The sequence below is a fragment of the Propithecus coquereli genome, unplaced genomic scaffold (genome assembly GCF_000956105.1).
Source record: "Propithecus coquereli isolate 6110/MARCELLA unplaced genomic scaffold, Pcoq_1.0 Scaffold317, whole genome shotgun sequence".
Classification (NCBI taxonomy): Eukaryota; Metazoa; Chordata; class Mammalia; order Primates; family Indriidae; genus Propithecus; species Propithecus coquereli.
The window spans coordinates 894,076-909,959 of record NW_012148808.1 but is presented as its reverse complement, the minus strand read 5'-3'; the positions used below and the strand labels follow the sequence as shown (position 1 = coordinate 909,959).

Below are 15,884 nucleotides of genomic sequence, written 5' to 3'. Positions count from 1 at the left end.
CAAGGGCAACATACGTAACCTAAACATCTGTACCCCCATAATATGCTGAAATAAAAGAAAAAATATATATTTGGAAAAAAAAAATTCAACTCTATTATATGAGTAATGGAAATAACATCTCCAGGCTGAAAACTAATATTTCGCATATGTATACCATAGGGGTAGGGGAGGAGGGAGAAGGATTAACTTTAATGAAATGAATACAGAAATGAATTCAACTTAAGATTTAATAAATTTTGAGAAAAAGGTATTTAAATATATGTTTATACAAATGCAATTTTAAGTTGCTTAGAAAATTTTAATTACTTTGAACTGAAGAGTTTGCAACAACTCATAACTTACATATTATATATTAGTTACCAGGACATACATTTTTTTAACCAGGAAATAGTTCAAACCAATGAAACAAAACTTCAAATGATTCTTACTAAAAAAATAATATAAAATAAAATTTCTCTCTGGCATTCAGATATCTGTTCATGCCATAACCTGTCTCAGAAGAGGTTTTCTGAACCCAATAGGTAGATAATCCCTTTCCAAACCTGTTTTATTTCTGTGCTATAGTGAGCCTAGCAGTTTTGGATTTGTTGAGTGAAGCAATTTAGGAATTGCTTCCTACAGATGGAGATGCATTTTATAGTGAATCATTGGAGCTTTAAAAATAACAAACTGCTGGAAAAGAAGCTTAAAATGATCCCCCCAAATAGTGAAATCTTATCTGGTCCATCTGATGGAGCAATTCAGGGGAAAGAAACTAACTGAAACTATTGAAACAACAGGGAAAGTTGACTGTTCCTTTTTTTTATTTTTATTTTTTGCTTTTATCCATTTAACGTAAAAGAAAATTGTCACATCTAATAGGGTATCAAAAAAAAGTGTTAACTAGGTATAAGTGCCTCTTAAAACTGTCATTTACCACCCATAAGTTTATGGAACTGAGAAGGTTGCCTGCAGCCAAAACACCTTTTGATGGGGACTGGCCGTTGTACGTGGTTTTTAAAGAAATAGCACAGTCCATTTTAACGTCATTGTCAACCGATTCCAAGAAGAGATTTAGTTTTTTCTAGTGCAAAGAAATTGCACACTAAATCTTTTAATTGAAAAAGCCTGCAGCCACTTTCAACCTCTTGTATTTAAAACTCAGATTATCTCTTTGAGGATTAAAAAAAGAAAAAAAGAAAAAGAAAGAGGGGAGAAGCACATTATTTCAAAGGCAGCAAAGCCATGATTTATGGTCAGTAGTTTCTTCACGAAAGCTATTTCTAGTTCTCTGAGCTATGTATGTATCTAGTTTCATCGACTTAGCATAAAATATTATTGTAAGATCATGCCCTAAATATATGTAAATTTCAATCATAATTAAAAGAGTTTCCAAATAATACAAGAGTTAAAATAAAAATTGCAGCATTTTTACTTGAGAATTCTAATAGCTTAAGATGGAAACTCTATAGATTTGTTAATAATTAATACATTCAGGACAACAATAGACTAAGGAAAAAATATTATGACCCCAAATAGAGGGTAACCATACCGTTGGTTTGCCTGAGAGAGTCCCTGGCTTACTCCTTTTGTACTGGCATCCTGTCCAGTTTGACACTCATCCCAGATGCTTCATTTTATAATGAATCATCATCATCATCATCATCATCATCCACAGTTGCATAAAAATGGTCTGGGGTGCTTACTGTTCATTCAGCTCTCTCTCATTCATGGACATAGTTTTCATCTTCACAACTGTCCCCAAGAAGCTAACCAAACTGTCCTCAGGAAGAACAGCTATTTCACAGCCATTTCGTGCGTGGTAATTGCATTTATAAGAGAGAGAGTGCGTATTCATGTAAGCGTAAAAATGACTCATCCACACCACTTAACATATTCATTAGCACACCCATGGGTGCTTCAAATAGCACCCATGGGTGTATGTATAAAAATGAACTCATTATATTCTCCCCCTACTTTCTAAGTCTGTATTCTTCAGTTCCAAGAATGGCACCAAAATCTACTCAGTTACCCAAAACAGAAACCAATCATCAAGTTAAATAGATATTTTTCTCCCTAAGGATCTCTCAAATCTCCATGCCCACTTCCACTGGGTTTATCTACATTTCAGCTTAGATTTCTGCATATAACTCAAGCTCTGGTCAGGTGACTGAGCTACCATGGTAATTTACGAAGTTTAATGTGAAGAATTATTGACTAGTAACAGGGAATTAACTGCTAAGTGGCAAACAGTGCATTAAAGATTTCAGGTATAGTGGATGCAGGGAACCATTCCTACCTCTAGGGCTGAGGAAGAGCACTCAAAAAAAAAAAAAGTTAGAAGACACACACACACACACACACACACACACACACACACACACACACAGGCTTCTATAGGTAGCATTGGAGAGATTGTGGCCATTAGATGATAGAAAAGCTAATTGAGATATCACAGGCCAGGGGTGGTAAAGAGTAAGCTCCCCTCTGAAATGCTGAATAAACTCACTGGGAAGTCACTATCTGGCGTGCTAGGAAGCTCATTGAGAAAAGACCCACAGAAATGTTGCTGAACTTGCTAGAATTGTGCCCACTGGGGCACCTGAGAAACTATGTTAAACCACCCTGCAGACCAGCAGAACTCTCTGGAAAGCCACACTTGGAGGTGCTGCTGAAAAATTGCTGGGAATTTGCCCACTGGGACACCTGACGTTTTAGCTGGAAAGCCAGGTGGGGTGGGGGTTGAACTCTTTCAATGGGGTTTCTCACCAGCAGGTGTGCAAAAACGTGCTAGGGCTGCACACCACCAAGTGTCTTGCGCGCTCCTCCAACGGAAGTTAGAAGAGAGGAATATCCATGAGAGCTAGGAAGAAAAACGCCTTTTTCTTTCAGTGTCCCTCCAAGTGTTCCCTATTGATAAAGCTTAACATCCTTCAGGCTGGCAAAGCGTATGTGTTTATAGGGTCCAGGTCCAGTATCACAAAGAAGGACAATAAAGGGTGGATTTGGAACTAATAGACAATAAACTAATAATGGGTACACTCTAACCCTAGGTTTACTGCTCTCCAGTACATTTTCCACACTGTAACCCCAGAATAATAATTTTTAAACAAATATAATTCTTTGTTCAAAACCCTCAGTGCATACCCATTGCCAATAAGTTAAAGTTCAAATTCTTCTTCTTCTTTTTTTTTTTTCAGAATATTACAGGAATACAAATGTTTTGGTTACACGGATTACTTTTGTACTGCTTGAGTCAAAGTGTGCCCATCACCCAGATAGCATACATTGTACCTGTTAGGTATGATTTCACCCATCCGCTCCTCCCACCTCCCACCTGCTTGATTTCTGTTGCATTTTACTTCCATCTGTGCACGTAAGTGATGATCTGCAAACTAGTACAAACTCTACAGAAAATAGTATGGAGATTCCTCAAAGAACAAAAGTCGAAATTCTTAAGAGGAGCAAGGCCACTATATCTCAGCTCAGCCCTACTTTCACTCTATGCATGAAATACATGAATAAGATTAAATTAAGTGAAATTCTAGCATTGGCGGAGATACCTTTTCTTGGGAATTCAGGTAAAAGGAAAGAAGGATGGAGAAATAAGTGCTGCAAGAGGTGATGTGGGAAGACAAGTTTGGTGCTGATGACTGCAACTTTAACTATAGAGTAGGAAATGAGGTCATCTCCTGTGAGCATCAGTCACAGGACTTACCAATTGGGAAAGATCTGACCAGACGTGCAGAAGGAGGAGTCAAAACCAAAATTAATACAAATATTTTGACGAATGAGTTGGGGATGTCTGGGATAACAGGATAACATAAATGTGTAGATAGGGAGCTACATGAGCTGTATGAGATGAAGGTCTAAACTAGGCTGAGAACCAAGGAAATGATCTCTTGTATAGTGTGTTAATATTGAATGGAGACTTTTATATTGTTCCTTATAATTGTACGTCTAACCTTGTGCTAGATTCAGAATTATAATCTAAATATACCACATGGTTTAAGAGGTAGGCATTACACATCTTGCTGGTTAGTAATCTCTGATTTACATTGTTCAGGATGCTGACTCTTTATAAGGAGATTTGGGACAGTTCCAAATGTCACCTTCTTGTCTTAAGTGGCAGACACAAACTGTACTTTAAGAACAAGCCTGCTAAATCAATATATTTAGAGACAAGAGTACCTCTAAATTTCTTGCTTTTTCCCAACCCAAAATTGGAGCATAGAGAATTGACAAAAGGGTGGATATGGAGTAAGTGAGAAACTGCCAAATATTAAATGTCTTGTTGCAAATTCAACATAAGAATGTATCAATTCCCATAAACAATGTTTTGTGTTATGTATACCTTTTAGAGAGTTATTTACTATTCCTTAAATTTTCTACCCACAGCAATTTCATAAATAATTCTTTATGTCAGAAAAGAACAACCATCAACATTGTTTGCTGTTTCTATCTTCCCGACAATAGTTGAATCCACCATGGTAACAGCTGAGTAGAAATTGTGTGTATATGAACATTACTAAGGTCAAGAGAATGGGTGAAATGGCATTTTGTGGGCTTAAATATTTTAAGAGAATTTTTTGTTTCTTTTTAGTAGGAGTTAAGATAGCATTTAAAAAGCTTATACCAACTCTTCTATCCTTAAATAGCCTCTAAATAGGCACATTATCTTTAGAGGACATTACCTGAGAGCTCTAGAGCTACATAAGCACTGCATTTACTGATTTTCTTATATTAAATCCTGCTCAAATTGCCCTTACCAAGCAGGGGGCTGGAGACTGGCTAATTTTGCAGTGAGCACAGAGTGAGAAAATCTATTACGGCATTGTTGTTTGGGCACGAAGTCTAATTGTAAAATCCTGAGATATGTTTTAATTGGGGGAGGTAATTTTAGACATTGAAATGATACATTCATGCAAAAAACAATTATTAATGCATTATTTTATTTTTTCACCCACCAATACCCTCCATCTCTTCCTTCTTTCCCAGCCCACTTCTCTTTGGACCAGATTTTATCATATTGCTCATATCCCACTTTTAACTGATTCAGACTCAACCAATGATGTTTCATCTATTCCCACCTCCTTTCTGTGACATATAGAGCAATTGATCAATGCCAAATATTGTTCTAGGCACATTCTCATGCATATCTCATTTAACTTACTTAGTTAATGGCCACTTTTACTATGTTAAGCTCCCCCTTTGGGGTTTGATATTTTCTGAGGCTCTTACCTTGGAAGCAAAACTATTCCATAGAACTTAGAGGATCCCAAGGCAAAAGAAATGGAAAAATATCTCTTTCTGGAGATATTTGCTCCTCATGTACTTGCTGGGAAAGAAATTTTGATCATGTTTCTTTACCAATGAAAGCTTTTTTTAAAAAAAGGGAGAGAGACAGGAAGGAAGGAAGGAAGGAAGGAAAGAAAGAAAAAGAAAAAAGAAAGAAAAGCTTTTAAAGAAAGAGGAAAAAATTGGACAGATCCTAGAACAAAAAGAAAAAATATATTTTATATAGTTCATGAATTTTCCCTATTTTATATATCTTCACATGTGATTCTCTTATGATATTTATTATTCTCTTATTCTTTTTTCATCTTCTTTGTTTCTGCCTTTAGTAAAATCTTTTCAGATGAAGAAAAAAGTTTCTATAGCAAAAGGACATTTTTCCTGAGCACTCTGTTTATGTCTATATTATATAACCTATGTTTCCCAAGTTCTCTTTCTAGGCCACTATAAGGTAATTTTGATTTTGCATTTTTTCTATTATTTTCATGCTTGGCTACTTTTAAAAAGAAAAAGTTAAAAATGAAAAATGTCAAACATGGTGATGTGCCTTACTGCAAGAAATAACATCCATTTAGACAGTTCTGTCTTAGAAATAGATGAAGAAAAACTATCCATGGTGCTGAACTGTGAGTCTCCACACACAGCTGACAAATTATTTGACAGGAATTCAAAATTTTAAAGGAAGATTCTTGTGGGGAAGGGGAAGTGTTTCTTTGTAATTAGCAGACTCTTATCTTGGTGTTGTGAAGTTTATGAAAACAGAATGAAAGTTTCTCAACCACAGCTACTCAAGATCTCATTTGAATTCCTTCATAAGCCTGGGCTGTGGTCCTATAAATAGAAGAGCCTATACATAGAGATGGGTTATTTTCCCGATAGCAATTTTATTTTTTAGAACTATCTAGAGACATTATTCACAAGGATTCATTTCTGCATACTTTCCCGCTGAGAATCTCCCTCTCTTGACACTGTGGGTGGCCAACTTTGAAATCCACTAATGATCTGTTAGATACAAAAAGTGGAAGAAGACTTATTTATTTTTTTAAGTCAATACATGCAGGAGTTCTTTTCATTTTAGAAGATTTTATGTCATCTGGCTGTGATATATAAATAGTGGGCATCCTTTTCAAACCAGCTTCTTTGATGTTTTTTTAAATCAGCTAAATTTTTCTCAAGATAACTTCTAATACCCATAAAAACTTAATGACAGTCACTTGATATTCTAACCATATTGTAGACTTGTAATCAAATATCCTGTAGCAGTTATAGTATACAGATGTTTGCATACACTTAGGTGGATTTTCTTTAAACTAAGCTTTCAAATGACTAAGTGCATTTTTTCCTCTTTCATGTTGTAGTACAATGTAATATACATGTAGCAGACCACATATGGCACTAGTAAAATAAAAACCCTCCAATCTTTGTACTTTGGTGGATAAATATCATGCTTTCAGATAGATGTTAGTCAAAATTCAAAATTTAGCCCAAAAAGATAAGAAAATTATAATGCTCTGGCATCCTGCTAAAGATGCCAAAGCATTGTAACTAATGCCCACAAACATTTACTGTGGAGAGAATATTTGTCTCTGGGAGATTGGCTTAAACTCAAAGTAGGCTATGCAAAAGGGTCTCTTGCTGACATTTTTAAAATGTAAAATCTGGAGACTCACCCCAGAACTTTTAAATCAGAATCTCAGGGGGGAAGGGGATCATGGGAATCTGCATTTATAAAAGGCACACAGGAAGTTCTCTGGTAAACAATATCCTGTGTGCCAGTTCAATAGACCAGCTTTTAGAAACTACTGTCATCTAAATCCACATATTACAGAGCTAAGGCCTTAATATCCTTGCAACTGTCTATATTTCTCTGTCGCATATGTTGTGTCTTACAGAGATTTGCTTAGGCATTTCTGTTGTCTCCTCCAAAGAGTACAGAAGTGAGTCTTATTCACCCCGTCGCACATGGCTCTGTCTGTGACTTAGGTGCACAGTAAATATTGGTTGACAGCAATTGGCCAAAAAATATGGTGTTCTGGTGTACATGTAAAAACTTTGCCAACATCTGGATTCTTTCCCAGATCTATTTTTTTTTTTTAATTTCAGAACGTTACAGGTGTACAAACGTTTTGGTTATGTAAATTGCTTTTTTACCATTTGACTTGAAGTTATAAGTGTGCCCATCCCCCTGTAGTGTGCATTGTACGTATTAGGTGTAAATTTACCCATCGCCTCCTCTCCCCTCCCACCTGCTTGATTTCCAATGAATGTTATTTCCACATTTACACATAAGTGTTGATCAATTAGTTCCAATTTAATGGTGAGTAGATGTGGTGTTTGTTTTCCCATTTTTCTGATACTTTACTTAGAAGAATGGTCTCCAGCTCCATCCAGGATAATACAAGAGGCATTAATTTACCACTTTTTATGGCTGAGTAGTACTCCATGGTATACATATGCCACATTTTATTAATCCACTCATGTATTGATGGTGACAAAGCACACAAAACCACACACTGGGGAAAAGAAATCCTATTCAATAAATGGTGCTGGGAAAATTGGATAGCCACATGTAGAAGACTGAAACAGGATCCATACCTCTCACCTTTCACAAAAATCAACTCATGGTGGATGACAGACTTAAACTTCATGCATAAAACCATAAGATTCTAGAAGAAAATGTTAGGAAAACTCTCATAGACATCAGCCCAGGCAAAGAATTTATGAAGAAGTTCCCAAAAACCATCACAGCAACAATAAAAATAAATAAAGAGGACCTGATCAAATTAAAAAGCTTCTGCACAGCCAAGGAAACAATCATTAGAGTGAATAGACAACCCCTACAGAATGAGAGAAAATATTTGCATGCTATACATCCAATAAAGGGCTGATAACTAGAATTTATAAAGAACTCAAGCAAATCAGCAAGAAAAAAATCAAACAACACCATTAAAAAGTGGGCAAAAGACATGAACAGAATCTTTTCAAAAGAAGATAGACTAATGGCCCATAAATATAAGAAAAAATGCTCAACATCTCTAATCATCAGGGAAATGCAAATCAAAACCACGATGAGATATCACTTAACTCAGGTGAGAATGGCTTATAGCAAAAAGTCCCAAAACAACAAATGTTGGAGGGGATGCAAAAAGATAGGAACACTTATACACTGCTGGTGGGACTGCAAACTAGTACAACCTCTATGAAAAGCAGTATGGAGATACCTCCAAGAACTAAAAATATTTAATAGAACTACCATTTGATCCAACAATCCTACTACTGGTTATTTACCCAAAGGAAAAAAAGACATTCTATAAAAAAGACACCTGTACTCAAATGTTTATAGCAGCACAATTCACAATTGCAAAGATGTAGAAACAGACCTACTTTTAATTCAGAAAAATATTCTGACCTCCTTAAAGGGAGTTTTGCAAAACAGTTTTCAATACGGTTTGCAGGTTTTGTGAAGGATTAAATTTTTAAAACTCTTTCAAATGAGAAAAATGTTTCCTGTGAATATATTCTCTCATAGCTAATTACATCAAGCAGTGCCAAATAAATACATAGCAATGTTGCAACATTTAGGTAAACTGAGCAAAGGAGGGTGACATTGTTTCAGCCACTGTTTCCAAGAGTCAATTCTCTTACTTAAGGTCCATCAATATCAGGATACTCCCTTTCTTGGTCAACATTGCCTTTTGCCACAGAATGTGGAGAGACATCAAAGTGGGTTAAGTGACAGAGAAAACAGCAAACTTGGTAGCTTTTGAAAAATATGTGATTTAATAATGAGGATCTTTGGAAAATCTGAGTAGGAGAAGCCCTTAGGTCCAGGTGTAACACAATAATGTAGATTTTTTTTTAAAAATAATTATTGGTAAAATATCTGGCACTTCAGGAAGTTTGTTGCCATTTCAAGATACAATTTGAAGTGAAGTATATAGAGATATCATCTGGGAAAATCTCAGTTGGCTAAAGCTGACTTTCTAATGAAGTACTAATGAGATATGCAGATGGGCAAGAGTGCTCTGTACACTTGCCCTTGTTTAGCCAGATAAGGTGATTTTCCCCTTTCTTGGAGAGTTTTCTGTAAAATTTCTCTCTCTCTCCCCACCCCTCCCAATCTAGCTACCTGTTGATATACATATGCACTCAGTTAGTCATCACCATGTTAATTTACACAACCAACTTCTCACAACATCTGATGAAAGCAAAAAGAGGAGATGAGGCTTGACTTACCAATAGGACATGATTAAAAATGGTGCTTTCCTTGGTTTTTAACACAAGAGCATCTTTCCCGCATTTCAAATTTGTTTGGGTCTATATGATTAAAGCACTTAAATCAATCAATATTTAGATTAGTTTAACTTTCACATGTGTGGCATTCTCCTTTATCTGAAAAAGACTAATTTGGTCCTTCTAGAGTACATCTCTCAACAGTGCTATACTCCAAAACTTTATCCCAGAATATAGATGCTTAATACTAACCTTTCAACTCCAAGTTAGGTGAGTAGAAGCAAACTTACATTAGATTTATCCATGACCCCAAACAACAGTTTCTAACAAGTACTTTAAGTCACACCGGAAGATATCTCTGTGCCCACCAGCTGGCCTGGCTATGCTTTTACTACTATTCTCAGGCAACGAGGAAAAGCATTGGCTCAAAACTTTGTTTTATTGTCCAGAAACAGAAAAGTTTTGTCTAGGGTATTTTATAACCATTTTAGTGGCATTGATCTATAATTTTTCCCCAACTTTGAAAACTTATGAGATTCTATATCTGTCTATAATGCATAAAATTCGATACAAGTTGCCATAAAGGTTATGAGTAAGTTACTGACCACTTATGTGTTGGTGAAATCTGAAGGCCTCAAAGCTTTACGTCCCACCAAAGCCAGCTTTACCTGCTATCTGATACATAAACTTTCTCCATAATGCTTATTCTACTAACATGGAGAATTTATATAAAAATATGGACATTCTTATTAGTAGAAAAGGAAACCCCTTCACATTTCAAAGACATGTACTCATTATTATGAAAAAAATGGTCCTTTCCTGCAAGCAAATTTATTTTGGAGTAAGAGGATTCAAATATGTAAGGAAGATATTGAGAGAACACACAGATGAGAATAGCAAGGGGAAACTTTCATGGTATGGGCAAGATCTACAACTAGACTGGGAGGCTGAGTCATAAAAACAAAACATAATAGCTTCCTAATTATAGGGGCTGGTCCTGCACCTACCCTTAAGAGCTAACAGTCATGTTGAAAAGATATAAGCAGGGGGAAGAAAAAAAAACCTAATGACAACATATGCGAACTACAGTAATAAGGAGAGAAGGAAGAAAAGAATCTTAATATTAAATGGCATTCATTTAATTGCAAGTGATAAAATCCCAAATCACACTGGCTTAAAAAAATTTAAAAGGGACTAGAATATAGTGGCTCACATAATTGCAGAGTAATGGCTGGATCAGGTACCGAAATTATATCATCAATAATCTATCGCTCCTTGTCACTTATACTTGCATTGCTACGTATTAGTTATTTATTCTCAGCCAGGCTCTTCCCTCTGGATAGGCAGATGCCACCAGTAACTACTAGGTTAGAAAACCCAGCAGAAACAGAGCACACTCCTAGGAACTCTAACAGAGGTCGACCAGTTGACTTAGTGTGCCCGTGAATCCATCCTGTACTAACACAGTGTGATTGGCACCAAGAGTGGAGCCTGTCCCTCCTAGACAACTTGGTCTGAGAATGGTGGAAGGGTGGGCCTGGAAAAAAAAAAAAAAAAAGGCTACTGCTACTTTAAAAAGGGGAAGTGGATGCAGGGAAGGCAGAAATAACAAATTCCAAGTTACTTCTCCCTCCTGAAAATGTTTCCCTGTCAGGTAAGAGGAGTATTTTTCTTGAGCTCTGCTTTCACAGGGCACTCACAGCCTGGGGCCACCAAACCATATTTTAAGCTGGAGAGTTGTGTAGTCATTACAGATCCCCACCGTGCCTTATTTTCAGAATTACCACAAATGCAGCTCTTGAAGGACTTTGTCCTCAGTGTAGGGAGCTTATCACCAGCTTAAAATTCTCCTCTGAGCTTTGAGCCTAAGATGTTTTTTCTAATAGACATTCGATGCACTTTACTGAGGCAGCAGCACACATATTTAATGAAGCCCTGAAGAGGCACCCAGTGTGAAATAAAAGATAAGATAAATCAAAAATAAAAATAGATGGCTTAAAATAGAATTAATGGCTCCAGACAATCTATAAAGCTGTTAATCTACTTTCAATGTAAAGTACACAGCTAAAAATACTCAAAAGTTGGAACGGAGAGAGGAGGGAGAAAAAGCTCCATTTAGTAGACAAGATGCAATTATAATTTTATTTATATGTATGTGCATGCATGTGTGTGTATGTGTGTGTGTATATATAAAATATCAATTGTTTACTGATGGGATTTTTTGCATTGCTTTTCCCTTCTTAGTGACAGTGAAAACTGGTTCTGTGAGTGTCCAAGGCTATACTCAGGCAAGCTGTGCCAGTTTGCAAGTTGTGAAAACAACCCATGTGGAAACGGTGCCACCTGTGTTCCAAAATCCGGAACAGATATTGTCTGTCTCTGCCCATATGGGAGGTCCGGACCCCTCTGCACTGATGGTAAGAGCATTTGATTATTAAACATGGAGCATATGAGAAAAAGGTAAAGAGGACAGAAGTCACTCAGAGGAATCAAGGATAGCACCCAACTGATCGAAAACATTAAATCTTTTTCTTGGTTCTTTTTAAGTCAGTTGAGACAAGGCCCATTAATGATTGATCACTGAGCAGGTATTTCTCATGCTGATCAAGTAATTGCAAAAGAGGTAATGAGTCTTCCCTGAGGTTAGACTACAGAAAATCTCTCCATTATAAAATCTCAAAGTCAATCTAATAATAAGAGATTAACAAGGAAAATTAAGAGCAATATATAAAATCAAATTATTTTGCGTCATTTTGGCAAACTGAGAGTATAATATTAACAAATCTATGTATCATAGCCCAGTTGTTTTACATTTAAAGATAAAAAAATCTGTAACACACTTATTATATATCAAGAAACTAAGTCACAAATAATAGACATGTGCCTCTCTTGAGGAAAATTCAGTATGTGGAAAACCTAACTTATAAAAAGCTACAAGATGTCATAATATAAGATTACTTTAAAAAGCAAATTGGCTGAGAATTTAACATTAGCTTTGATATGCAGAAATAAATGTCTGTAAATATTTTCAGAAAAAATAAAAATTTGTTGGTATTAATATTTAATCAACACAGGACTATGCTTATTTTATCTTTATTTTCACCATAAAAATAAAAAACAAAATTTACACTTTGGCATTAGTGGTATTGGTACCAAATTTTAGAATATGGTTACCAAAGTGAAGACAGAGCCCTATGCCCCAAGCACAAAAAATGAAGCAAACGAATCCAGCCTGTGATGACTCATTAAAAAGCTGGGCACCACACCCTGATATGACAGGTATGAAAACTGAAACTAGAGTAAAGGAAGAATCTGTAACTAAAAGGTATTGAAATTTTTTATACATATGTCTTTTAAGGGAATTGAGACAATGGATTTGTGTAGAGCTGGGGAGGGGAAGAATTAAGACAGAAAGAGTTAAAACATGCTAAGGATTTTATTCTGTGTGTGGTAGGGTTGTATTAGAAGAAGTTAGCCAAGTAATTTTTATAAAAAAAATATATATATATACTGGATGGAATTGAAGTCTTATCCTTTCCTATAAAAACCTCATGCTTCTCAGACATAATCACTCTATTTAGATAAAAAGCCATTGAAAAAATGCAATTGATTGCAGTAAGTTTGATTACTAAGGGATGTCATCAATTTTATTTCCTACTTGAAAATAAGACTGACCATCTGAAATAAGAAATGAAGACTTACAAGAATGTCTTTATGTAGTCACAAAATAATGAGGTTTACTCCCATCTCTTGGTCTCATTAGGGTTCCAAAGACACAAAGATTTATGGATTATTGAGACAGGAAAAATTAAACAAAGTTTAGTAGGCTATTTTCCTTAGTATAAGTGAGAAATAATTCCTGCATGCACCATCCAGAGGAATTTCTCAAAAGAATTAGCCTTTCATTACTATATTACACAAAGTTGCCAGATCCAATTAAAGGTATTAGAAATGTAAAGCTTGTCAAGAAAGATAAGACTTCTGCCCTCATAGAGCTTACCTCCTAGTTGAGAAGATGAAAAAAAGTAGCAAGGGCTCAGAACACAGTACAAAATTTCTGAGAAGAATTATGAAGGACACTAATAAGGAGTGACAGACAGCAACTAGGATGGAGGGTATTATTTTAGACAGGTCATCAAGATGAAAACAACACTCACAGGAGGAGATATGTGTGCTGAGGTAAAGAATAAGGAGCATGCCATATGAAAATGGGGAAAAAGAACTATCCAAGCAGAAGTTTTAGAAAATGGAAGACCCTGAGGAAAGACAGAATCTGGACTTTTTTAAGAATGAAAGGTGCTGCTGTGGCCAATGCATAAGTATCTCAGTCCATTCCAGTTACTATAATGGAATTCCATTGACTGGGTAAGTTATAAACCACAGAAATATATTTCTAACAGTTCTGGAGGCTGGAAATCCAAGATCAAGGTGTCAGCAAACTTGGTTCTGGTGAGCACCTGTTTCCTGGTTCATAGACAATAGTTTCACTGTGTTCTCCCGTGGTGGAAGCTAGATCCCAGAGTTTCTTTTATAAGGGCACTAATCTCACTCATGAATTTTCTGCCACATGATCTAATCACCTCCCCAAAGCCCCACTTCCAAATACCATCACGTTGAGGATTACGTTTTACCGAATGAATTTGAGGGGCACATAAACATTAATTAGGTCTATGGCAATAGTGAGCAAGATAGAAAATCATATCAAATGTCAGCAAGACCTGCATCCTATAGGGCCTTAGGAACATGGGAAGGTTTTCGATGTTAATCTCTAGATGCCTTAAGAAGCCACTGAAAGGTTTTAAACAGGCAAGGGGGGTTGTATGTATTTATTTAAACTATTCTGCCTGTAGTAATGAGAATAGATTTTAGAAGGCTACTGTAGTAGTCCTGACAAAAGATAATTATGCCAAGGATGAAGGTAAATGGCAGTGGAGACAGAAATAAGTGGAGAAATGGAAATCTATTCTAGAGATATAATTGTCCGAACTTTCTGGGGAGAGCATGAAAAGGGTAGAACCAAGAACAACATTTAAATTTCTTTGTTTTATTTCTTTGAACTGTAAGGTAGATGGCAGTGCCATGAGGAAGAATAGGGGCATAACAGGTTATTTTATAGGGGATTATTGGGAGGTAACATGAGTTTTATTTTGGACAGATGAAGAAAAAGATGCCTGTTAGACATCCAAATGGAGATGATCTGTAGACAATTAGATATATGATGCTGGAGCTCTGAGACAAGATCAAGACTAAAGATATAATTTGGGGAGTTATCAAAATAGAGGTAGTGGTTAAAACCATAGAACTTTAGATTGCCTGAGGAAAAAATGTAGATGAGGAGAAGTGTAGATAAAGAAGAGAAAGTATAGACAAATAAAAGAAGATAAAGAAAAGTAGATAAATCCTGGAGAAACTATCCAGGATTCCAATACTGAGAGATCTGGTAGAGGAGAGAAAGCCATATTAAATGCCAATACCATCCCCTGACAAACACCCCCCATCGTCTTTCAGCCTGTATATATTGCTCCTTTCATGATCTGACATTGTCTTAGCCTGGGTTCTCCAGAAAAGCAGAACCTGGATGAAAATTGCGTTTAGGTAGTTTATTTTGGAAATAATTCCAGGAAACAGGAGTGAAGACATAGCAAGAATAAAATAAGTGGGGAAGGAAAGAAAGTCAGTACAAAGGAACAAATGGAGCTGAACACCACTGTGGGTGACCGTGCTTGATTTCCCTGGGATTTTATGAGGAGCTGCGTAAAAGGAGTCTCAGACTTGTCTGCCCAAGGGCCAAAGAAAGAAGCATTTAACTATCGACTTGTGGTTTTTTGATTGAGAGTTTCCCCAGAGGACATTAATTTTCCCACATTTCTAGATTGCCATACAATACTGGTGAAAGTATAGGTTCTAGCAGACGTCTTAGGTGACAGCGTCAGAGAAGCTGGGGATCACGGAAAGACAGCTGAACATATTAATGTGTTTATATTATCCCATAACAATCCCAAAAATGCCTACTCAAGTGTCAGCTGCCTCTGGGAGCTATTTTTACATTAAGCAGGCACCAGTGCTTTCATTGATCCAGCAACTAGTATGAGCTGGTGCACCCCAATCATGTATTGGACCATTCACTGTTACTATTATGAACTCTAGGAGATTTTCCAGAACATGCTAAATATATATTTATTTAATAGAGGAAAGCATAGAGCAAACCAATAAGCCTAATTGTTGCCCAGTTACAACTACATGTTAGAACAGACCCAGAATAATACCTGAAACTTTGCTTTTTTTATTTTGGTCAATACCAGAGATGAAAAATCAGCTTGTTTTTTTTCCATCAGCAGTTGTGTCTACTACATAGCACTTTTCTTTCAAATTATATC

At 36.2% G+C, this 15,884-nt stretch overlaps 1 protein-coding gene across 1 annotated transcript in view; it reads left to right on the top strand.

Annotated features, from left to right (window-relative positions):
- Positions 1 to 15,884, top strand: part of EYS (eyes shut homolog (Drosophila)) — a 235,914-nt gene that overhangs the window by 106,265 nt on the left and 113,765 nt on the right. Inside the window, exon 3 of the mRNA XM_012650277.1 lies at positions 11,752 to 11,924. Within this exon, the coding sequence (XP_012505731.1) occupies positions 11,752 to 11,924 (173 nt within the window). The remainder of the gene's footprint in view (positions 1 to 11,751; positions 11,925 to 15,884) is intronic.